The 25,987-nt window shown below is 38.2% G+C and overlaps 1 protein-coding gene across 3 annotated transcripts in view; it reads left to right on the top strand.

Moving 5' to 3' along the window:
- The window catches only part of ndst3 (N-deacetylase/N-sulfotransferase (heparan glucosaminyl) 3), a 53,266-nt gene that overhangs the window by 5,861 nt on the left and 21,418 nt on the right, over positions 1–25,987 (top strand). For all 3 annotated transcript variants that reach the window (XM_015004969.2, XM_015004970.2, XM_088004331.1), the window contains exons 3-6: positions 12,108–12,195; positions 13,040–13,194; positions 15,345–15,530; positions 24,316–24,444. In XM_015004969.2, the coding sequence (XP_014860455.2) occupies positions 12,108–12,195; positions 13,040–13,194; positions 15,345–15,530; positions 24,316–24,444 (558 nt within the window). The remainder of the gene's footprint in view (positions 1–12,107; positions 12,196–13,039; positions 13,195–15,344; positions 15,531–24,315; positions 24,445–25,987) is intronic.

The following is a 25,987-nucleotide window of genomic DNA, read 5'->3' as shown; positions in this document are numbered from 1 at the left end:
GCACACAAGCACTCTCTAGTTGGAGTTTTCATTTTAAGTCTGCCTGACTCTTCAGCTTTGTAGCATAAATATACATGAGGGCGAACTAGAGCCATAACAGAAGGGAAGGGAGATGGGGAAAAAGGAAGATGGGGGGAGAGATGGAAGAGATAGACAGAGAGAGGGTCAGCATAAAAGTGCAGGCAGTGCCTTTTAAAACACTTCCTTCACATATTGGGATGGTTGGGAACCACAAAGAGAAAGACTTTCTCTTAAAAAACAACAAAAAAAAACTACCAGGATTATGTAGTTAGAGGGAAAGAGGAGAGGCAGAGCAAGGTGCCTGTAGAGGAGCTTGTAGCAAACTTGGCTATTTCAGTGAAACAAAATGCTGAGGGGAAATGAGGGAACAGAGTAAGGTAAGCGGCAGAGTAGAAATATTTTTAGCAGCTCTTGCCTTATTGATGACGAGCCTCAGGTAGAGTTGTCAGATTACAGTATGGTTGTGTGAGCTGGGGTAAACGAGGTGTGACATGAACAGATTCATTTCATATTTTTATGTCTCTTTGTTGGAAGTCATTTATAGTAAACAATCCTGGTTAGATGTCGGATGCTTTTTAGGTGAAAATTGTTGCTGTAGGCACCTTCTGTTGTTACGCGCGTTAAGGTTGGTGGCTGATATTTGAGCTGTGAAACGTTAAAGTCAAAATCTAATTTGTTGACTAGATAATGCCACAGGCTGTAGCTTTAATTGTAATTTTATGCCAGTCACCTAAGATAAATTTGTTGGATAATGTACTAAATTTAACAGCATTTTAAGCGGATTTTTTTTTTTTTTTGCTCAGAAGTTGGAGGTATCTTTTGAGTTGTCTTGCCTAAAGTAAGTCAGTGTGAGTTCAGACATCAGGAAGAACTTCACCAGGGAGTCTACCTAATTGCTTCTCACAGCAGGTCAATTTGAAGACTGAGTTTCTGCCAACAAAAACAACACAAACATAAAACTATTCTAAGTATTTGAATGAACAGCCTCCTTTCCATGAGGCAGTTGCTTGTGTTGTGAGGAAGGTTGTCAAAGAAAAATTGACATATTGGTATTAAAGACGCTCACTTGAGTCAAAATTGCTAAACTGAACAATTCTCGGTTGCCCAAATTATCACACTTCTTCCAGCAGCAGCTCAGCCTCCCTGCAGCCACTCATCTGACCAAAACGATAGGCCACTGCTGGAAGTTTCAAACTACGCAAACACGGCAAGTACGTCCAAAACACAAAAAAAAAAACATATGCGATCCTCTTTAGCTGACAAGCTTTGTTCCGAGGTACGTTTCTTATGAGGCTACTGTAGTTGATCATTAAAGAAAATACCCAGCAAAATTACCAGAAAGAGAGAAATAGTTCAGGGCTGCTGAATACATTTGCATGGATCAGATCCTTGAGTACTTAGTTAAAAATATGCTTTGTATGCTCCAGACCCGCGTTTGTTTTGAAATACAATTTTAGTAGAAAATGAACCTTTATTTGTCCCAGGCTGTTGACAGTCAAATTGAAGCAAACACTGGCACACTGAAGATAAAGAGGTGAGGTGGCACTTTTAAATTATGTATGTCTTTTAACAAGGACTAAAATATCCCTTGCTTTTTGATAGAAAAGTTTAAAAAATGTAAATTGCAATTCGTTATATATTTTGGAGTTAACTAGAAAAAAAACCCATTTCATTTAAAAAAAAAAAAACTTTGCAGCGATTTCGAGTATTGAATATTTTTTCTTACTGTTTGTGTTTGAAATTTAAGCATTGTGGCAATCCTAGTTAGAATTTTGGGACACGAATGCCGCATGGCACTGACACTCTGATAACAGTATGTTTTACTTATTTCCTGGGATTTCGTACATTTGGTCTTTGGAGTGCAACACGTTCAGCTAGTGGTAGTTTTTACAGGAAATAGTCAAATAGATTTTATTTATATTTCTTGAAAGAAATCAGTTTAATTCAAAAGCCCTTGATTATTTGACATTACTACCACAATTATTTTGAAAATGATTGATTTTAGAAGACTTTTATTCTTGCTGAAATGATGGATGGAAGATTTTTCAGGTTTCATATGTTTATTATCATGTTCTACCACATGGTAAAATGGTAAAATATTAGAATAATTAAAGTGTACTCTTTATGCCTATGCAAAAAAAATAAAAATAAAAAATAAATAGCTTTTTACATTTTGAAAATTTTACATCCCACTTCACTCTGTTCATGGTTTCTGAAGGGGTTCAGTCAATTTAGATAAAGCACATTCTGTGAATTCTGATTTTTCTATAAAAGTGATGGCAATAAGGTCATTTTTAGGCGTTTTCATGTACACGTTACATCAAAAAAGAAAAAACAAAACATCAAAAAGAAGGAGAGCGGATAAAGTTTTAGTGAGGAAAAGATACAACATGGAGGATGGAAATATTATTCTGACACTGTAGAATTATTTAGCAGTTACAAGATACCAGATGGCAAAACATTCTACAATGAATAAATAGGAATTACACACAAACAATGTGAAAATGTAAAATGTGCCTGCAGGCTGATAAACAGTTAAAGTGGAAACTTCGTCACAGTGTTTGAGGAATCCTCGTTTTCCTCTGGGGAAAAAAAAAACCCAGCTCGCATGCTGGTTGAAATAGGATGGAAGACAGGATCGAGGCAAGGCCAATTTAAATGCCACCCTTCTTTTCTTCATTAGTCTCACCCCCACCTGTTCCTGCGGTGACAAACAATATCCTTACCCCACTTCAGTCTGTGCACCCTCACACTCTCACACACATCTGCTTTACCTCTATTAAAATGATTCACAGGAAGTCACCCCACTGATGACATTTCTCAAAATGAAGGGCGATGTCAGTCAAAACCCATATACAATGATTCTCTGCTGGTGTTTTTTTCCAACCCGTGCATGCAGGCCTCTTTCTTTCTCAGGGTGGTCGGCAGCGATGGGTCAGATCACCTTCTGCCTTTACTTACATTCTTCTTCTCTCCTTGCTCACTTAAGTCATTGATTATCACCGGCCTGTTTGTATGCCTCTCTTGCGTTTCTTCTCTTCCTCTCTCAGCTTGATCTTGCTCTTTCTCTCTCTGAGGCGTCTTCTTCAGGGGTGTTATCTAAGCTTAGATGAAACACACCTTCTACATAGATTGTGTGGCTGAAAGGTATTTTCTTGTTAGACCTTACTGCAATAACTGAGGTCAAACAGAGACTCGAGACCTGATTTTAAAACTGACCTCTTTGTAAATTCTGTCTAAAGTATTTAAACCATTTGAATGTTTCTATAGTTTTTCCACATTAAGACCCCAATGTAGTCCGCTAGGCTTTTATTTATGATAAAAGAACAGCTTTTTTTTTTTTTTTTTTTTTTTTTGCAAATGCAAATGCAACATGAAAAGTTCTATTACCTTCTCTCTGAAGGTAATAGAAGTACAATTCAGTGCATTGTTGACAGGACAATCATGGACTCCATGTATGCTCTTTAAGAGTGGCAAGAAGAGATAGATGCTCACGGTTTGTCACAAGCCATGATGGCAACACTAAACTACAACTGTACATGAGCTTAAAACATTAATATCCATTATAAAACTAGGGAGAGGCAGCATTATGCTGCAGAGATGCTTTTCTTCAGCATAGATAGGAAAGCTGGTTGTAGCTGATAGGAAGATGGATGGCGCTAAATAAAAGGTAACCCTGAAAGAAAACTTGTTGGAGGCAGCAAGAGGCTGGAGCGGAGAGTCACCTTGCAAGTGGCCGACAAGAGCTACAAATATGTAGTTTAGATAATTTGTTGAAATGGCCCAGTTGAAGTCCAGACTTAAGCAAAACTGGGAATCTGTGGCAAGACTTGAGAATTGACGCTCACAGACCCTCTTCATCCGATCTGATTTCAGATTTCAGATGCGCGACGCTGACAGAGACAACCTAAAAGACTTGCAGCTGCCATCAGTGTTTCTCCGAAGTATTGTCTAAACCAGTGTTTCTCAACCTTTCTTGGGCCAGCGCCCCGCTAGCCTTTATCCAGGTCCCTCACCGCCCCCCACCAAAGAATTTGTAGGCTACTTTGCACTGACCATTATTTTATCATTAATATTACTATCACTATTGTAGATGTTTTGATTTTTATGCTTGTTTCTGTATTTATCATCGAAAATAACTTCCCAGAGAACAAAAAACTCATGGGAATAGAAATTATGTTCACAGGCATCTATGAAAAATGCAATGAACATTCAAGTTAAAATTGGCAGGCCTAACAGCAGCCAATCAGTGGAAAAAATATTCTTATTTTGTGCCATTTTCTAGTTGTTAAATCTTGCCCAAAGTGACCAGATAAAAGATGTTCAACATGCCAGTTTAAACTTTGAACTATTTGCAAAACGACTGAGCTCTGCAACATTAAAACATGGATAGAACTGTAACTACATTAATCATAGCTCTTCTTGTAGGTTTCTGGTGACGCAACTCTCTGCTGCCTTCAGGAGAATGGGACATCAGAGTATCATCCATAAAATTTCACCCACATGGCATTTACTGTGCAAACCAGAGCTTTCAGTGGAAAAACAAAAGTTCCAGGTCCTTTTAATGCCATACAAATATGAGACAGAAACATGGATTATATCTTTATATAGACCTGTCTATTGATTTATAAATTAATCTTTATTTCTTTATTTAAATGGGTTAATTTTTCAGAGGGAGACACAGTGAGGGTATCGTGATTTTAGCTACCAGTAGCAGGAGCAGAGCTGCGCCAAGAAGCTAACAGAAGCTAACAAACACTGAATAGAAGAAGAGCTGCCATCGATACAGTTGCAGCCAAGCATGGTTTAATGTTACACAATACAGTTTTACCAAGTTGCTCAAAGTCTAAACTGGTATTGTTGTGCATTTAAGGTGTAAAGTTTACCTTCGACCAAACGCCCCCCAAAGGCATCCCAGCGCCCCCCTTTTGTAAAAATGTCCACCAGCGCCCCCTGCCGTCCTCCGAACGCCCCCTGGGGGGCGGTACCGCCCACGTTGAGAACCGCTAGTCTAAACGGTTCTGAGTACAAATGCATTTCACACTTTTCCGATTCTTCTTTGAGTAAAACTTTACCTGCACTTTACCTATTGCAGGTATTAGAACTTTGTGTTTTGTCAGCCTCGAGAAAGGAAAAGAAGACAATTTATGCCACTGTTTGTTATTTTACTTATTCTAATTTAGGTGCCCGGGTGTTTATTAACTCTACATAGTGTTATATCACAGGAATTCTGTTTTGCCTGGAGCACTGAACAAAAAACTTGTTTCAACGTCTCGGATCTTACACTGCCAAGGGGTTCAGTTATTTTCCATTTGACTGCACCACAAACAATGAATGAATAGATGCTTGAAATTCACACATATCAGTGTTTGGCCTTATTTTTTATTTTTTTTTAAATCCCTGGGTGATAATTTTTTGTCATACTTCTTACTGGAAAAAAAAAATCTCTCACAAGAATGGTGTTACCCAGAATGGGCTCAGTTCTCATTTCTTTGAAGTGTTTTGGCTTGGCATTGTGTCATTTATGCTGCTGCTCAATTTGGAGTTAATCTTTAGAACTAATTAAGTCAATCACACAAAGCTTTTTTTTCTCTTGGTATCAGTTTAGTTTTTTTTTTTTTTTTCCAAATGCCATTTCATAGTTAATGAAGGAAAAGCATAAACATTCAATGAAAGATTTAAGAATCACACTGGGAGGGAGGGAGGGAGGGAGAGGAGAAATAAATACATAAACATAGACAATTGGTTTTATTTCTGTTGTATTTTGGGATAATTATGTAAATAATATATATTTTTTTTAATATTGACAATGATAAACACATACATTAAAAAAATATTATTAATAATTATTATAATTAATAATAATAAATTGGAATTGTTTAAATCAAATCACATTCTCATGTTAGAGTGTCAAAGTCCCTTCAATTTTGTGGAACAATAAAAAAAATGTGATTTAAGTGGAGGAGGTTTTTTGTTTTAAAAACACAAAGTGAAAAAGGCATAGCATAAACACTCTGTGTAATGTTTTTGTCCACAAAAGAAATCCTAATTGGTTATTTTGTTTCATTAATGTTTTTTTTTTGTTGTTTTTTTCCAGGGATGGTTTTCCACTCTAAATAAACTCTGGAGGCTGTGGCTATGTGCCATGAATTTTCCTCCGCAAAATGAGGCAGGTTTTTTGCAGTCGCACCAATCACTCAAGCTAAAATCCTTGAGGGGGCTGCCAAGTAGAATTTAGCAGGAGGATAGCGACACCAAAGAGACCACAAGTACCTCGGATACATAAATGCAAGTTAATAGATGAATTTGTGAAATGCTTAAACATGAAAAAAGCTCTGCTGAGTTGTATCTCACCCGAGGGACTTTGGGAGAGACGGAAAAGAAGGGGGCTGAGTGCTGGGAAGACTGGCATTAACTGGAAAGGCGCTCTTTCCTCTCATCAAATAGAGATGCCTGACCCAGTTAAATTTGCAGGTCTAGCGTTAATATAACACACACAGACATGCACGCACAGATATGAGACATTCATGCAGATGAATCAAAAATTTTGATTTACGTTTGCTTTTCAAATACGTCTAGTTTTCTCCCCCCTCCACCCCCCCTCTCCTCGCTTCTAAATCTGCTGGTGCATTAAATCCCTTGCAACAAAATAATTTTTTTTATTAATTTGCTATTTTAGATTCCCCTAGCAAGGCTTAAGACCATTAAAGGAAAAGAGGAAAACAGCGTGATGTAGAGAATGACAGAATGGGGATATGGTGCAGAGGTGGTTGGCGTAAGGGGTTTTTGAAAGGCGGTGAATGCCAGCTGTCCAGATGCCTGTCTCCCATCTGTTTGAACCCCAACATCTATCTGGCACCACTTCCACTTACACACACACAGACACACACACACACACACGCACGCATACAAGTACACACAAACAGACGTGCTGTCACTTGCATCGGCGCTGAAACAAAAACAGCATTGCCTCTCACATTAGCCTTCTGTGGGGGCTGAAGGATTGGGCGCAGAAATCGCAGTTTTTGGAAACCGCTAATGCTGGTGTGTGTTTACTTTCGTCACTGTCACGATCACTCATATGGTAAACTGTCCTACGCTACGCGTATCCAAACTTCCCTGCTTACTTTTAAAGTAGCTTTTAGGGGCTATTTTAAAACAATTCCTAGCTTTGAGCTTGAAGTAAGAAGAAGTGAGATTGGCTTTCTTAAACAAGGCACAATTTCCTTAGACACAAGTCAGAAGGAAATCTTGCAGATCCATGCAGCTGGGATAAGATTTATTCAAATTTCAAATTACCCTTGAAGGAAAGGGACCCTGTTTATGAAGTTGATACCTGAAGACTTAATATACTACATTACTGTGTAGGCAGTAATTGTCTGTGACAGCTGACTTACGCTGTTATATCAGTGATTATGGTTGCTAGCTTCACAGTCTCTTTGTTTATACTTTTGAGATTTTCAAGAGGCTCCCAACATTCCCAGCGTTCAAAAGTGGAGGTTGAAACCAAAAACAGATGAAACAGAGCAACCGTCATGTATTCCATTGACTCTTCCTGTTACCTACTGAAAACCTCACTCATTCTCTCTCACATCCTGAATGAACTGTAGACATGCTTTGCATATTGTAGAAAATACAACTTCCTTTCTGAATAGGTCCTCGCTGACTTCCTTTTTAAACTTTTGAGTTTTCAGACCAGATATTGTTGTTGTGACCGCGATTCTGTGCACCAATTGAGTTTTTGTGGTCCATCTCCACACATTATTTGATGTAAAACGTCAGTGTGCGCCAAACTAGACGTCATAATGATTGCTCTGTCACTAACGTAGCTGCAGCAGAGGGGAAGAAACAAATGCATTGATGGAATACATGCAGAATGGAGGGAAAAGGCTAAGATAAGAGATAAGAGATAAAATTGTACTTGCTTTAGTAAGAGATTTTTCATAAATTAAGTTTCAGTAACAGTGTCAACTGGTAATATGAATATAAGTCCAATGTAGTACAATATTAAATGACTAAAAGCAAAAAATTAAACAATGTGTAGTTATGAGTAGGTGTACATTTTTCCTTTTCTGCTTTTAAAAGGAAATTTTAACATATGTACAAGATGCTAAGCTTGATAAGATTAGTCTACTTCGCAAGTTAAAGTCACTTACTGCACCGTTACGGCACTTCAATAGACACAATTTCCTTTGCTGAGAAATATTATGGTATTTTAATATGGAATCTCGTGCCAGAAACTCTTAATACAGTGCTGGTACAGAGTAGTGAAGCGGTGCATAGATTATTGCAAGAGAGGATGGTCCGGGAGATAATTCAACAGATGGAAAAGAGTGTGTTCATGTACAGAGGTGAACAGAGAATTGACTGAGTGGAGCCGAGACATCTGGAGAAAGAGTTCTGCTGTCCCCGCGGAGCGAATCCCTCCATAACTATTGCTGCTCAGAAAGACAACCTGTCATTATTAACCCACCACACGTTGATGTTTTTATATAAGCTGGCTTTGCTACAGTTTTTCATTATTAAGGTGTTGTTGACGTCTCAGGAGTTATTACGCCGTTTTCTAAGATTATTTTTGAAAGTAAGCTTGAGGTTTGACAAGTGTATTGATGTCTACGCATTTAAAAAAAAAAAGTCCCTGAGTTGTTTGAAGTTGGAAACCAGTTCTTTGAAATGCAGCTTTCAAATGGTTTGATAATCATTTGTGGGTTGAAGCTTGGTTTAGACAAAACATTTGTGAGCAGGTTCTTGCCTGTGAAAGTTCCACTGCCAAGTGCGTTTGCAGATATGAAGGGTTTTCCTCTCTTTCATGTGGATATGAAAGTTGATAGCAAAATGATGCCTCTGTTGGTGAAACGGCACACATTGTGCTTGTTTAATGATCCGGGTTTTTTTCCCTCTGTTATCTCTTTTAGTATGTTTTGCCAGTGGAAGCTTTTTCAGTTTTTCTGAGGTTAAAAAATCTGCCCTCCAAACTACCCCTTAGGCTGCTTAAGATTTTTCAATCCTTGTCTTAATTTAAGCAATAACAAATGTCGAAAACAGTTTTTTTAGCCAACATGTCCCATCTAAACCTAGTTTAAGCCATTACGTATCTCAGTAGCAGATTCTTATGGTATGACATCCTTGAGTAAAATTACTGGGGGTGCACCGATTTATCAACCAGATGATTTATTGGTGCCAATTTTCTTAATTTTAGGAAAACGCTGATCGGCTGATACTTACATGTGAGGCCTTATCCACTGATCTTATCTGCCTTAGCAACTTGCTTCATCTTTGGTACTTTACTTCTCCTGAGTTTGAGGTTCTATAATCAGTAAAATCCTCCTTTTCTTGTTTGCAGCCTGCTTACAATCTGCATGTCTGGCTGGCTTAAGTCTCTCCATTTCAAATCTCACGAAGCCTCTACCATGTTGAAGTCATTTTGTGTGGCAGCATTCTGGTCGAAAAATAGAAGAAAGAAATTGTGACAGAGTTACAGGTTCCTCTGAGGATAACAAGTGGGTAACCATCAGAAACAGATCATGCTAAACTTGAGTTTACCTTTGAGCTTCCTATCAGTGCTACATTAAATCTAATAACATAGGAGTGTATCCTCACTTGGTCAAAATCTAAAAAAAAAAAAACAAAAAAAAAACTGGGTAAATCAGAGCTTGTTTAAAACAACCTGTGTTAAAAAAAAGTCAAAACAATTTTTTTGTTAAAAAAATAATAAAATGAGAACATCTTTAATGTTTTCAGAATCACTTCCTTAGAATCACTAAAAAGTAAAACCCTCGATTTAAAGACGACTCAAACCTGGAGTGAATTATTGTACTTTTATAACAGACACTTCAAAATCTAGTTCAGGATTTATAAAATCTGTGCTCCTTTTTTGTAAACCCTGACCCTAAACAAATAAATCCAACACATTTACATTTCACAAAAACAATTCGCAAAGAGATTGCCAAAATCTCATTGCTCTCTTGAACCTAATATTGTGACTTGAACAGATCGTCACAGTCTAAACACTTACATTTTTTCAGTGCCAACATTATCTTCTCTATGTCTATTCAAAGAAAATTTGCCTGACTGGATAAGCAGTACCCCACCTTCGAGTTTACCTGCTGCTGCTGCTGCAAAAAAAAAGAGGAGATTACAAATAGTTTTTTGCTGAGATTGACGGTGCTCCACCCAGATAAACAGCAGCATTGTGCTGAAAAGTCAGATATGGGAGTAACAGATTGTCACAGTTTAAGCTAAAAACATGCTAAAGCAGCTGCTATGTGTCCCACTAAGAAGACACAAATATCTATGGTGTGACTTTGCTGTTTTCTGTTATAGATCTTAGTTGGCAGAATACAAATGAGATGTTTAAACTAATATATTGCACACTTGGTCACACCCCTCCACTCACTCTCACACATGCCAACACACGTTAATAATGCATTTTGACCGAGCGCACTGGGGAACGTATATTGAGTTACAATGCAAAGTGCTTAGCTACTAACTTAATTTAATTCTTAAGTCTTTGTAGCCTCACATTTGGCTCCGTGAGTGCACGTCCGCAAGACGTAGAGGATGTCTTAGGGAAGGAGACAGGGGATCAGATTAGGGGATTGTGCACATCTGTCACCGTGCAGCCCATCTTCCACCATTAGATTAAAGCTAATGAAGACACTCCCTGCATGTGTCTGTGTATTTGTTAGTTTGGAAGACTCACTCTCAAGAGGAGAGGTGGTGAGAAGAAGGAGAGACTGTGAGTGCCTGGAACCGGCTCTTTGCTCTGACTCCAGCTGCTCAGGTATCATAAATCAGGAAAGGTTCCTGGGGATCGATTAAAAGCAGCATGACAAAGATTTGTAGTTTGGGTTCGGCTCGTGGCATAGGAGAAAGACCCAGATGACTGAATTATGAAAGGAAAAGTACAGGCTTTATTTATAAACAACACACACATATACATATATAAATATATATATATATATATATATATGTGTGTGTGTGTGTGTGTGTGTGTGGGAACAAGCAGCGAGAGGTGCCACAACAGCAAGAAGACGAAGTTGTAGAGTGCAAAAGAACAAGCAAGGGTATAGAGTCATAGAGGGAGAGGGAGCGATCTTTCTTCCATGCTGCTTCAGCCTTCCTTTCAAATTAGTACAACCCTGTCTCCTGAGAATGTGACATTTTCACGGAGCAAGCAAGGGAGAGATGGAGGTTCAGAGGAGGGTGGAAGGTGTGGAAGACAAATGCGGGAACTGGAGTGGGGCTGGGGAGGGGGGCGCAGCGGAGAGGAGACAGCAGGTTCTCAGAGAGATGAGGAAGAAGAGGAGTGAGGGGAAGGCAGCGGCACAGAGGTGACGGCAGGGTTCAGGGTTTCACTTGGTAGCGTTGGGGACGGATGGAGGAAATGATGAAAAGGAAAGGAATATGTGTGTGTGTGTGTAAGTGTATGCGTGTGCATGGGTGGGTGGAGTAGTTATTAGTCTACCCTCCAGAGGCTACTAATGCACTGACCTTCATTAACTTGCATTAGTGTCGTCGTGTGGATGTGTGCGTGAGCGTGCGAGCGCAGTGTACAACTCGCTTTAGTTAACACTCATTACGGAGTCTTTGTTTAAAGGCCAGCAAACTAATGAAGTCATTAAATAAGTGAGGAACATCCTGATGCAAGTATTGAGACCAGAAACTGGAGGAGCACTGAGGACAGAGAGGAAGAAACACCGGAGGAGTTGTGGGCGTACGACAGCGTATAACAGACCTGACTAAAAGAAAGATGTCGCAACAGCCTGTCGTTGACAGTCGCTGTTGTCGGGCCATAGGGTAAGCGCTGATGAGAACACATCGTGATAGTCCTCGAAGGAACCCGAGTTCACTTAAATATACAACAGTGAGACAAAACATCTAAAATCACACCGTGTTTTATCTTTGCTGCTGGCAGGGGAGAAGAGAGCCGAATACACCGTCATGTACTTTGTACTGTTTAAAATGCTTGAATTAGTTTTTGTGTAACATCATTACTCATTCCAGTTCTCTCTATCTCTAAATGTCTGTCTGTCTGTCTATCTGTTTATCCAGATCTAATTTAATGTCATGCCGTCCCTCTGCAGGCTTTGCTGGAGACCCAGAAGCAGCTGCGTTCCTACATCTCCAATTTTACTTTTAATCTGGGCTTTTCTGGAAAGTTTTACCATACAGGTGGGTTTCTGTTTGTGCAGGCAACATTTTCTGCATGGAGACCAAAAGATGCAATTTTTTTGGTCTCATCTGAGCAGAGCACCTTCCTCCACCTGTTTGCTTTTGTCAAATTCACGGCTCGTGACAAACAAAAGATCTTTCGACTTTCTTTCAATAATGCATTTCATCCTATTTGGAAAAGATGTGTATGAACACATAAAAGGCACTGTTTATTTGCCATCATGCACCTTTCAGTTATGCATAAAACCACAGTAAAACAAAACCAGGTTTTTTATTGAAGTATACGGCACACAACTATGTGCTCATGTCTTGTATTTCACAAAGAGAGCACCACTTTCTAGCTATTTCTTTGTCATCCACCTTTGTTTTGATTTCATAAAAGACTAATTGTATATTTGTCCTTATTATAGAGCTACAAAGTAGCATTTATGTAATTATGCTTATGAGGTCATGACATAATGTGGTGCAGTAACTACTGTAGTGACGCAAAGAATGAACTTTTGTTTTTATTTAGATGTATAGTTCTGCAGCAAGAGCAAGAATGTACAGAACGAACTAGAACGAAAGTGAACTTAGATATATATTTTTTTTTATTTTACTTTTATCTATGCAGGAAAATCCCACTGAGAAATTAAGTCTCATTTTCAAGACTGACCTGCTCATGTAATTTAGTTTTATGGCATCTATTATAGCAGCATTCTCAAAGTTTGGTAACACTCTGTACTTAATTAGCAAGATTTTATAATGTTTAGAATTTCCCCAAACTTCCTTGTTTTGGAGCAGGCTTCATTCTGTGTCCTTCTGTCCTTGAGAATGTGTGTGTGTGTGCGTTTCATGCGTGCAGGCACAGTGGAGGAGGATGAAGGAGATGATCTACTACTGAAGTATGTAGATGAGTTCTGGTGGTTCCCCCACATGTGGAGCCACATGCAGCCTCACCTCTTCCACAATGAGTCCTCTCTGTTGGAGCAGATGGTCCTCAACAAGGAGTTTGCTCTGGTGAGATGGATGCAAAAGCAGAAACATTCCTTGCTGCTTTTTTGGCTTGTGGTTGTTTTCTCTCATGTGTCCTCTTAATCATGCCTTCCCTCATGATTTAGTTATTTTGGCGTCTGTCACTTTTATTATTATTTTCTTTAGAAATAACAGACTCTACATCTTGTGTCTTACTTCTATTGTGATGTAAGATGCAACGTCTGCAGCAAAAAATACTCATTATCGGAACACGGCCGAGGTTAGAACCTTTTAAATGTTCTCAGCTACGGCCTCTTTAAAGGATTTATAACTGCATGCAAGGGAAAAAATGAAAATGTGCAAATTACATTTTAATAGGTTATTTTATCAAAGTGTTGGATTTATTTCAATAGTGAAGCTATACTTAAGTTAATTTGCAGCACTTTCTATAAAACTGGTGTTTTGTCCCGTTACATTCTCATGCAGTGGGAAAAAGATTCACCTGTACAGTAAGTAGATTAATTAATTTCCTTTAGTTTGACTGAGATAACAGATCTCTTTTCCAAGAAAGAGCTGACCAAGATAACAGCAACACACTTTAATTGCGGAGCTCACACAGCAGAGCAGTAAACAATGCATTAAAAAATACCAAAAATGACTTGCACAGTGGAGGGTTTTCATCTGGGCTTTAAACATTCAAAGATGATACATTTTGCAGATATGAGCCAGGTTAAAGATCGTTCCAACTTCCAGGAGCTAAAAAAAGGCAAAAATAATTTTTTTTTATCCACTGAAAAGTGGATCCGCTTTTTCAAAACTGCCTAATGGTTGCAATTTGCTTCCTGCGATAACAAAAGGAAAGCTTAACCGAGGCTGGACGATATTGCTGAAAAACGTATCACGATATAGGTGTTTTATATCATAACCAAAAAACTAATCAATAATTATCAGTACTGATAGTTATTGATTTTTGTTTGTTTGTTTTAAATATCTGAAATGCTGCCAAACTGGTGTTGTGACGTTTCCTCTTTTATCCACAGTTTTCACTCGAGCTGCTGGTTATTTTTAAACACAAGTTTCTCACCAGGTTGAGCAACTTGCTTATCAACCACCAACCTGGTTTATTACCAGGTCATGACTGGTTGAGCAGCTAAAGTGTTTCTTCTGCCTCTGTCGTTCGCTGATTCAGTGAATATTCTATACATTTAATATTGAATAGTCTATCAGATGTATTATATTGATATTAATCATGTGTCTATTGCAATATATATTGTATGTATTGATATGTATGTATTGATATATATTGATGTAGTGATGTGACCAGTTTTATTAATTTAGAGCAGACACACTGATGACATAGTTAGCCCAAACCTCACAGCCTTGTGATTTAAACTTGACAACATGCAAAGACAAAACGCATACATAAGTATACAGTGTAAGTCTTCATAGTCAATAACAGGCAAAAAAGTAGATTCCACTCTATTCATTTTTAGACTGATAGAAAAGCAAAACTTTTTGTGATAAATTGCTGGAGAAGGCTTTTTCAGTTGTATATAAAAAGTTTTAAAACTTGAAGATAGATGTGTCCTATAATTCTTCATACCTGCTTTACTTTGCTTTGTCTGATAAGAGCACATGTCTTAGTAAGGGTTAATTTTAAGACCGTATTGAGCTGCGTTCTCACACATGCTGGTTTGCTTAAAGGGTTCATTCATCCTACTGAAGGTGAGCCTAAACATGAAGTGTGATTACTATACTCTTTTGTACACATGCGCACACACGCATTCACATTTCCTCTGAACCGCTGATGCTTAGTCCTGACAATGTGCGTAGGTGTATGTCAGAGCAAAGGACAACACTATCAGTCTTCCGAATGCAGCCTGCAAGCTCACACACACACACACACACACACACACACACACACACACACACACACACACACACACACACACACACACACACACGCACTCATGCTCACGCAAACTGTATTTTTTTTTTCTAATTTCCAACCCGAAGGCCAATACAATAACAAAACTCAACTCAACACGAACCATGTGCTTTCCCCTACAAGGTCATACCGTTGGGCCTTGTGTGTTTATATGACACAAAGAGCTGTAAGTGTGCCATAATTTTCTGAGTTTATTTATATAACCTTCATGTGTGACTCTTTGCATGTGCCCCCCTGTCTTCCTCAGGAGCACAACATCCCAGTTGACATGGGCTACGCCGTGGCCCCTCATCACTCCGGCGTTTACCCGGTGCATCTGCAGCTGTACGAGGCGTGGAGGCGAGTGTGGAACATACGGGTCACAAGCACCGAGGAGTACCCTCACCTAAAGCCCGCCCGCTACCGCAAGGGCTTCATTCACAACAACATAATGGTGAGAGGGAGTGCAATGAGCACGCTTAGTGTCATTGTGCTGCTAGAAGTTCAACTTCAGATTTGTTCTTAAGTCTTTTGCAAATTTTGACCACTGGCTTCAAAACATTAACAAAGCTTAAATTTCCACAAAAAAAAAAAAAAAAAGTTATTCTTATTTTTTTTTGTGTGTGTATGTTTTTCCTGGGATCAAAATCTGTGCAGTTTATTTAGATCATAATCTGTGAGCAGCTCCTTCCTCCTGTCTTGGGTGCTACTGCAGTCTGGAGACACAAACTTCCTTCCACTGCAAAGGCAGAGTCACTAAAGAACAGTGAAACCAGACTTAATATTGGATTGTTTGACACCAATTGTGGTTTAAAAGGCATGGACTATGACTCCAAAGTGTTTGAAAATGTGATGATAGAATGGATTTTGAATCAAGTGTGCTGATCCCATCCCCTGTAAAGAAAGGAAAAAAGGAGAGCTGTGATTAGCATCAGAGTTGGCCATCTAAGGAAATCCTCTATAACAGTTTCACTTGCATCCAATCTGTGTAGCTGAATTAAAATCAGTTCTAAATCAGAGGAAACTTGAAATAATCCACAGATATTTAATAATTAAAGTCATCAAGATTTGTTTCTCATTAACAGCAACCATGAACACATGTATCACCAGCAGGTCTTCTCCTCTTAAGCTTAAAATGGGTAAATAATGAATGCTCCTGGACAGTTGGTCTAACTGTGTCTCAGAGCATAAACACTGAAATAAACATTTATATATTTCAGTGATTCTTGAGAATAGGGACAAAACAGGTCCTATGGATAAAGCATGAAATTTGAATAAAATATACACAAAATATATTTTTTTCAAATATCTAACTAAACTAACCTGGGTCATGTGAGCACAACAATGTATATTTTTCTTTTTTTTGCTGAATATTTTTTTAATTTAAACATTGTAGTCGGTGGATGATGCCTGTAAAAGCCCTTGTCCAGGAGCAGAACTCAACACATTCTTATAGTTTAAAACAATTAAAGAAATACTAAAATTATATATTATGACAATTAAGTATAAGTAGTCATATAAATAATTATAAAAGTATCGATAAATTGAATTAAAAATAATTTTTAGATATTTTCCAACTCCGTTGAAATTTGTCCTTAGTTTTTGTCAACACCGTCAGAAATGAAAAGAATGTAAAAAAATCAGGCATTATTGGGGGGCACCAGAACTTCTGAGGACCCCATGACGTTGTCTTTTCTCTTCCTTTGCTGGGGGGGGCTAGTTAGCTCCGGTTAGCTTAAGTTATTCTTTAGTTTTTTCTTCTGTTTTATTCCTAAATTGTTTGTCACAACCATGATGTGTCAACTCCATAACTGACAATTTACAAAACTTTGATGAAATTTTGCGAAATAAAAGCTTAATTTTGGTAAACTGTAAAGATTTCATGGACCTGACGAGCTACAATATAGCCTCATTCAGAATAGCATCATATAAATTGAGGTAGTTTGGCATTTCGTCAACTCCGTCAGATGTCAACTCCGTCAGAGTTTTTCTGACTCTTTCAGTGAAATTGTTGTCAAATCTCACTTAATTGTGCAACTAATTCATTTTAATGTATTTTACATGAATTGCATTACTTCACATGTACCAAGTTTTTCATTTTACTCACTAGTTTGTCACCACCTTCAGTTCTGTGTCAACTCCGTCATGCACTGTCAACTCCATCAGATGGACTTTTTCTTGCTTTTTGTTTTAAATAATATTTATATTATTTCTTGAGAAGCATTTGTCTGTAAATTGAGTAAAAATATCACTAATGGGGTATTTTAAAAATCATTTTAGATTTATTTTTGTCAGATGGTGATGACAAAGTTCTGGGTCAGGTCGATTAAAAATGTAATTTTTTTTTAAAAATTCGCAACTGGGAGCCTGTACCTTAGCATCTTCATATTTTCTAAACATTATTTGTCATATTTGCATACATAAGGTTGAGAAATAATAAAAAAAAAATATGGGAAAATTAAAACCCATTTTGTCCCTATTCTCAAGAATCACTGATTTATCAGTAAAAAAAAATCTCTTTAAAGTCTTTGATGAGAATGTTAATCTCTCTCTCTCTCTGTCAGTGAAGACGCTGAAACTGAAAGCTTCTGGTTCCTTTAACTGAATATTTTGTACCAAGATAGGCAGATTTTATCAAGGTATTTCAAAGCAAACTCTGCATTGCTACATTTCTGCTCACTTTTGTCTGATTTGGTTCTGGTTCCTTTCTTGGAAATGCAGAGAGGATAATAATTATATCAGAAAACTGCAGCGGTTCCTAAAAAGTTCCTGCATTGGTAGTGCACTTCAGCATATCTTCTTTTTAAAATTAACCGGTTCACTTTTATGTATATTCCCATCAATTTTAACCAACTTTGTTGTCACTGATAAAGAAATACAACATGATGCCGCCACGTTTCACCATAGATGTGGCGTATCCAGGGTGATGTGCAGCGTTAGTTTTTCCACTGCAGAAAGCATCCTGCAAAGAGGCTGCGAAGATGACACTTTCTCTCATCTGACCAGAGCACTTTCCTGCAAATACTTGCTTTTCGGTTTTTAATATGACAATGTATGAAAAGGTTAAATAAGTAGAACGCTTTTGCAAGACACTGTAAACATTCACGTCAAGCTACTCCTGCTATAATATAAATGCAGACGTGGAGAGGAGAAAGTGTTCTCACCCAGCCTAGGTTAACATTGGAGAGAGAATCCAGGCTAGTATTGAAACAATGAATAATACATTTTTAAAGCAGATAAATTAAAGCAGTGTCTTTTGACAGCTTGTAGTGCTTCTCGGTGTTCTTTCTCTTTTTATAGGAGTGTTTACTTTCTGTCTTTCTGTTGAAACAGGTGTTGAAGCTAAACGTAAATTGTGTGCTGATTGTTTCTTGCGTTTCCAAACAGAAAAAAAAAAAAAAAATCAATGCCACACGTGGTGGGCAACCTCTGTGTTTCTGTCTTTGTTTATGGGTATGGACTTTTTGACCTTCTCTCACAACAGCACGCTTCGCTCTCTTAATTCAATATTCAATGGTTTCCCAGAGCTTGGAAAAAGGGCAATTTTTTTTTTTTTGTTTTTTGTGAGTTTGCATATTTGAATATAACAGCATATGTGTCATAAACTGAATGCATATCAATGAGACATTTTAAATTATTTTTTAACTAATCATCAATCATCGCTTAAGACAGCATTAGAATAAAACTTTTGTAAGCCATTTCGAATATGCACGTTTGTAATCAGCGTGCCCGCTCGCTCCTCCTCCTTCTTTTTATTCACTTGTCACTCAGACTCTTGGTGAGTCTGCCAACTGTTTTTTTATTGACAAAAGAGCCAATCACATCTGGCACCTTAATTATCAGTAAGTTTTCTTTTTCTTTTTTTCTTTTTTTTTTTGCCATATTTGGCTCTTGAGCGAACAATATAAAGAGACGGCTATATCAATTTTCCAATCAGTCCAGCTTTTATTTCTTGATGTCTTGTCACAGTGCTGTAAAAGACAGCCATTTAATCCTACATCTTTTCAGCACAATGACTAGCAGGCCTTTTGACAGGCTGTTAGATGTTATTATGCATTTTTAATCAGGAGGTATTGAAAAACATCTGTGACTCACCGAATTCAATAAAATAACAACTTACTGAAGACAGATGATTGATTAACAGTTTATATAAAAAAGGATAAATTAAAAAATAAACAAAGAAAAATGAAATAAAACTACTCTGATATTTACGTCAATTTAATACAGATTGTGTACACATTGTGTTTTACACTCTGATATCAGTTTTTTTTTATATATAACTTAATTATGTGCAAATCAGGCTCCCTTAGCTACCATAGATTTCTCTGCTTTAAGGGAAACAAAAGAATGCGACAGGAAGTTACTGATCCCGCTTCTTACCATTTTCCTAACACATACTACGTTGTGGGAACCAGCTGCTCCTTTTGGGCCCCAAACCAAGGCCCCATAAGAAGAAGGATTTGGGTTAGGCTACAGAAATGATTGAAAAATGAATGGAAGTCAGTCCAAAGTCCTTGTGAAGATAGAAAGACGTGTGTGTGTATGTGTCTAAGTATGAAAATTAGATTGAGGAAATGACTTTAGTGGTGCTTCTCAGTGTTGTCTAAGTACAGCTGCTGTAGGGTGATGAGAGTAGAAAAACAAATGTTTGTACAAACTCTGTCGAAAGAAAGGTTACAAATTTTTTTTTCCAACACATCACAAAATATAAATAGTAGATGAGTAAAAAGAAGAAAGCAACAGAAAGTAATCATGAAAATAACATAAATTAATAAAATAGGTAAAGAAAGGGGGGGGGAAATCAACATAAAATACAGTGTGATACACTAAATACTATGGTTGTAGATTCAGAGTGGAGACCGGTGTACATAAAAGTGGCTTCAGCTGCTTTTCAAAGAGTCAATAATGCCTATGGAGAAAATAGAGAAGGAGGATGTGCGCTTCACTTGAAAGATTGATCCACGCAGGTTTAACAGGGAGCGTGTGGAACCATCAGCATCATGGCCTCAAGATGTAAAAAGCCACGAGGAAGAGCTATGTCTAGAATCTATAAAACTCAGTCTAAAATTAGCTTGTTAAAATTGATTAAAAAAAACAAACTCTTACAGTAGTCCAGGTAAGTTTAACTTAAAACATGATTAATCATGAAAAAAAAAACTTTTGATAGCCGCCATTCTTAGATCCTGTTTACATGACAACATCAGGACAGTACAACACAGAGGTTCTGTTGCGTTTTGGCCTCTTATTCGTACGTTAACTCGCAGGTCAAACACGTAAAGGTTTGACTACGGGCAGCACAGTGAAACCTTTTAGAATTGCGAAATGATCGTGTTCATGTAAAGGCAAACCGAAAGCATTTTAACCATGACGTCAGTCACATCATATTGCGCTTGGTCTAACTCTGTGTTCTGTCTTTGCTGCTGTGCTCTTCGGATTACTTAAAATGTTAAAGCAAAATCTTCTTTAACATGCATTTATGCCTTTTATCCCAATAGCAAAATGCATGAAAAGATTACAAAAACATCCTTCTGGATCAGAAAATCCACCAAATTTCACTGCTTCCTACAGGCCTGGCTTGCTCACTGTCTTTATTATTTCTTTGATTACAAAATGGAACATGTTTTTGGAAACATGATGTAAACAGAACCTTACTATGATTTTAAAAAATGATCTGAATAAGGTTTTAGTTAAAGTGAATTTGAGCTGATTTATGACATGATACAGAGGAGTACACTGAGATGTAGTATAGTTGCAGAAATAATAATAATAAAAAAATCTAACAATACATCCTGGTGGAATCCCACAAGAGAAAGTGTTTTTTTCTAAAGTGACTTGATTCAAAAAGCTGTAACCAGTAATGTTTTTGCTTTTCTCAAGTTTTACAATTGGGAAATATTGCATAAAAACTCTTCTGAGTGAGGAAAAACATACACAATAACTCAACTTTATGAGGACAAAAGGTTATCTAACACACTATATCAATAGGTACCCTACTATCTAGAGAAAAATAACAATATAAATTAAAAAGTCAATATGCTCTCCAGGCTTTTTCTCTCATTTTGATCGCTCACAGCCTCCTGCCCTCCCGGAAGATAACTTTGAGACATCAACAGCACCCTACCCACTTTCCTCACCTTTCACATTTTTCACGCCCAATTTTCCCAGCTATTCCTACCCATTAATCTCTTTCTCCTCCCCTGCGTGCTCCATCTTCGTTTGCTCCGAGGAGGACAGGAAGTTGTCTTAAGGCGGTAAAATTGGTGTTTGTGCGTCTCTGTCAGCAGATTGAGAGCCACCCACTGGACCTACAGTATCAGAACAAATCAGACTGAGATATGGAGCTGTGCTGTGTGTGTGTGTGTGTGTGTGTGTGTGTGTGTGTGTGTGTGTGTGTGTGTGTGTGTATTTCTTTTTAAAATGTACTATATCAGTTTGAGCTATGGCACTGTGGATAATTGGTTTGGTGAAATAGTGCTGAGTGTCTGTGGCAATGGTGGCCTTCTCGCATACGTGTGTGTATATGTGTGTGTGTGTGTGTGTGCGTGAAGTCTCCAGCATTTTATAGATAAACCAATATCTGCGCTTCCAGCCTTTACTCTATTTCACACGGAGAAGTGCTCCACAAGGAGTTTGCTATAAAGATGTTTGTCTCTTTTCTTTTCGTCCCTTCTTCTTTATTAATTAACTAATAAAAACGCTTTGAATTCACAAGCTGCCAGATCCTTCTAACAAGCACCCTACTGCTTCTTTATAGTTGTTTTGGTGTGCATCAGTTTCAACAGTGTACATTCTAATTAATTCCATTTGAATGACGACTGCAGCCAACAATGCGTCTACAAATGTTTGACAAATGTTGCTGCTTTGGCGATGTAAAATGGAAAAACTAGTATTAGTATTAATGTCAAAGTAAAGTCTTAAGTTTGATAAGACCTATCTTGGACTCCTTTTTCCACTGGTAGGGTGTAGCATGCAGCTCACGTAGGGTATGGTGTATTTGGATGTTTTTTTTTTATTGCCCTGGGAGAAATCTATTCCTTCCTGAGCTGGGATTAAAAGCAATCTGCTCTCATTTCCTTTGGTAAACAGCAAGTCACCCAAACATCATACAAGGGCAGGTGAGGGATGGGTGGAACCAGTGTAACAGCATACCGTTAAAGTTTTAACTCATGACGAGAGATTGCACTTGTGCCGTATTTATTCTGCTATTTGTTCCTTCTGTGAATTAATCCAGGGCTCCAGATACACGACTCAGGAGTTCTAGTTTGTGCTTTTGTGAAAACGCAACTCCTCTAAGCTAACACCTAATCCCTCTCTTAATAAATCTTCTGGACGCAGTCTGGATGACTAGGTTTGAGCACCACCTGAGTGGGGCAGCTGGAATTTCATGCTAAAATGTCAAAGAGTGCTTGAAGCGGCAGACTAAGGCAACAAACCTTCATTGACCGCATGCCGCCTGCTGCAGAGATTACAGAGTTGACAGGGTGACAAATCTTTATTCACATTTTCCAAGCATAGATACATGTTGAACTTTTTTTTTTCCTCACTGAAATCAAAAGCAACATGTCATTAGGTTTTAGAGGCTCCTTGTCCAAAATGAATGTGGCTCTTTGGACCTCTTTGTCATAACAGCCGTGTTGGCTGGCGATTATAGGGAAAGCAAAGGTAGAACCAATAACAGTTAATAATGGCTTCTGCGGATTAGGTGGCAGCAAGTCAGCATGCTTACCGCCAAGAACCTGAAGCTGGACTACCTGAATGAAAGTGAGCCATTTGTAATTACACTATTGCCATATGCGGTATCAAACAAATGACCCCAAATGCATTCTGCTGTCTTTTACATTACAGAACAACCATTAATTCAAGCAGTGCATCATATACTCACGTCTCATCCAATCATTTCACCTTTACATCTACGATCTTGTGCTTTTCATCGTTCATATTGTTACTTTTTATTTCGTATTTAGCTACAGGTTTCCACAAAGCGGCAGTTTGAATTGCAAACAGTTTAATCATGTTGGTTTTTGTCATACTTATGGGGAGCTCTTTGACACATTAGGGTGTTTTTACAGTTCCCGTGGACTGCTGATGTAAATGTGAGCACCAGTGTAGCGTAAGCATAAAGCTTCCAGTGGCTCTCAAAGGGGTCATAAGAATAACATAACAAGGACTCATAAAACTGGATGATGTCACTTAGAAAGTGTTGAGTTTGAAAAGGAAACTCTGGCAGCCTGTATATATAGTGATATGTGACCTTTGCGGTTCTTTCCCTGTCTACTGTTTAATTTCATAGGAAATTAGGACTGAATTAACTACAAGCAAATTGATGTTTTCGCAGAGTGATTTATATAAAATGCTTGCTCAGATATCCAAGGCTTCCACAGAAAAAAAAAAAAAAAAACATATTGGAATTATACCACATTTTTCTCATTTTAGACGCCACATTTTAGTGGCCATATCAAGTATTCTTCTGCCTTGGAGGTTAGAAAATCAGAAAGCTCTTGGGAGGGAAGCAACACCTGTTGCCGGAGCAATGAGAGTGACTCTTCTATCAATAATGTCTTTTCAACACCGCACATTTGGTCTCCATGGTAACTAGCTGTCTTACTGACTAATGGATGACAGTTGTCTCCACAATTTTTACTTCAGTGTTGTCAGTTTACGGGTAAAGTGCTTGTGTGGTGCATTCAATAATTACAAAAATATTTATTTTCTCTGGTCAGGTCCAATAAAATTGATTGTGGTTAACATCAGCTTTCTGTTTGGATCTTTATTCGGTAACGCTAGTTCATCTATCTGGATTCAAATAATGTAGTGGTGAAAACCAAAATTAAGTACATGCTTCTGAATAAATCTATTCTGTGTTCAAAGGGGTGAATACAAGCAGTGGTGTAAAAGGTTTCTGGGTGACTTAAATAACTCCAGAATTTTAGAGATTATTTAAGATACGTTCTAAATCTGGATAAGGATGGAAAAAGAAAACTAAATGTGAAAAAAAATGTTTGCTCTTCCACACTGTGTCCTCCCCCATTATCTATATATTCCATCAATTATGCAAAAAATGTAAATATCTGGAGCACGTGAAGGCAAAAATGAACGCTTTCTAGAGCAAAAGAGGTCAGTGCAAATGTATTTTTGGTGTTTTCAAATCCATCTGCTTTTATTCGTCAGAGTTTATTTTGTAGATGTGAAACATAGTAATAGGTCCTTCTTTCACTGCATGCCGCTCTGTGTGTGTCCAGGTGCTGCCTCGTCAGACGTGTGGCTTGTTTACTCACACCATCTACTATAAGGAATATCCTGGTGGACCCAAGGAACTGGACAAAAGCATTCGTGGGGGAGAGCTGTTTCTAACTGTGCTACTCAACCCTGTGAGTCAGCGAAAGCTTGCACGCAGCCAAACACAAGCACGAACGCACACATGCACACACACACACACAGACACGAAGAGAGACTGATAAACATTTTTTTTTTCTTTTTTCTTGGCCTTGAAGAAGCACCACAAGGTTTTACTGCTTTAACTATAACTGTAACTTCCTTCAGTTTTGATCAATCTAATTTTTTCGGCATTATTTGTCTGTCTGCCTCTTCTCCTGTCATGGGCAGCGTCTCATTCTTGGAGCTGTGTTCATCTCTCCACTTTAAATTAGGTCTCTCCACTGGGGGGGTTGCTGTCACATACATCTGTGCACACGCGCACACACACACACACACACACACACACACGCACACACACACACACTCACAAGCAGGTTTTCCACCTCTCACTTACCCCTGCTGTGTATGTCAGCTCAACTTGACTCTGCTTTGAATTAAGGAACAGAATTAGGTTTTGGGTGGGAGTTTAAGAAAAAAAAAAAAAAATCATCCACACGTGCACGCCTGCATGGGCGCGCTCGCACACACGGCTCGAGGCTGGATATTCAAAGAAAGTGTCCCCCTAAACATTATCTTTCACTGTCTGTGTTTCTTTCTCTGCCTTAAACCACACACGTGCAGATGCACAAACACACAGAGATGCTCATAGAGCGGCAGTAAGCTGTATTGAAGTGTCAGGTAAGGGAGTGCTGAACCAGAGGAGCTGTCAGAACTCACCCGACATCACAGAGTCAAGTGCAGCTCCCTACAATACCCCAGTCTGGCTCTTTCTTCTGTCTCTGCACCAATTTGTCTCTCTCCTTCTTTTTGTTTTCCAGCTATTTTTTCTCCCCCCCCTTTGTTTCTTCTCTGTCTTTTTTGGTCACATTTTTATGATGCCTTTTTCTTTATGCCTGTCTCATTATTTTCCCTTACTTTCTCAAGTCTCTCTCTTTCTTGTGTTCTTTAAGGTTTTATTTACTAAGTATTCTTTTTTTCCCCTTTTGTTCTTTCTCTCCCCTTCCTCTGCCTCTGTGTGTGTAAGTGAATCCCCTTTTTCTTCTTCTGAGAAGAAGGTCTTGCCTGTTTAAAAAGATCCTAATAGATATTGGCAGAAAAATGCTTGCGGTTTCCTGCTTACTAGTTGAAGAAAAGATAAATTACTTTCCTATCCAGCTCTAAAGAATTGCCTAATTGCTTTGTATTGTGCAGCTCCCGCTTTGGACAAAGGATCTCTAGAAGACAAAGAGGTCTTACATCTCCCCTAGCAGCGATGACAAGTTTCTAATAATACATGGAAAAAATGTCATCAAAGCAGGAAAAAAAATGAAAGAAGGGTTATCTATGTTTTTTTCTAGTCAGCAAAAGCATGGATAGTGGGGTTAGTTGGAATGCATTGTTACGCTAAGAGATTTATGTAAGCACAAGCCAAAGTGTCTGAAGTTGCAGTGCTTTATAAAAATTAAAGAATATCATTTTGTAGACTACTGTCACCCGAAGGGATGTAATGATGCACAAAGATCACGTTTTGGTATGTTTTCGGTTACCTTGAGTCAA

This window comes from Poecilia mexicana, unplaced genomic scaffold (assembly GCF_051168715.1).
Source record: "Poecilia mexicana isolate PSO_F unplaced genomic scaffold, ASM5116871v1 scaffold_1, whole genome shotgun sequence".
Taxonomy (NCBI): Eukaryota; Metazoa; Chordata; class Actinopteri; order Cyprinodontiformes; family Poeciliidae; genus Poecilia; species Poecilia mexicana.
The sequence above is the reverse complement of the archived record's forward strand: the minus strand, read 5'-3'. Positions and strand labels throughout refer to the sequence as shown.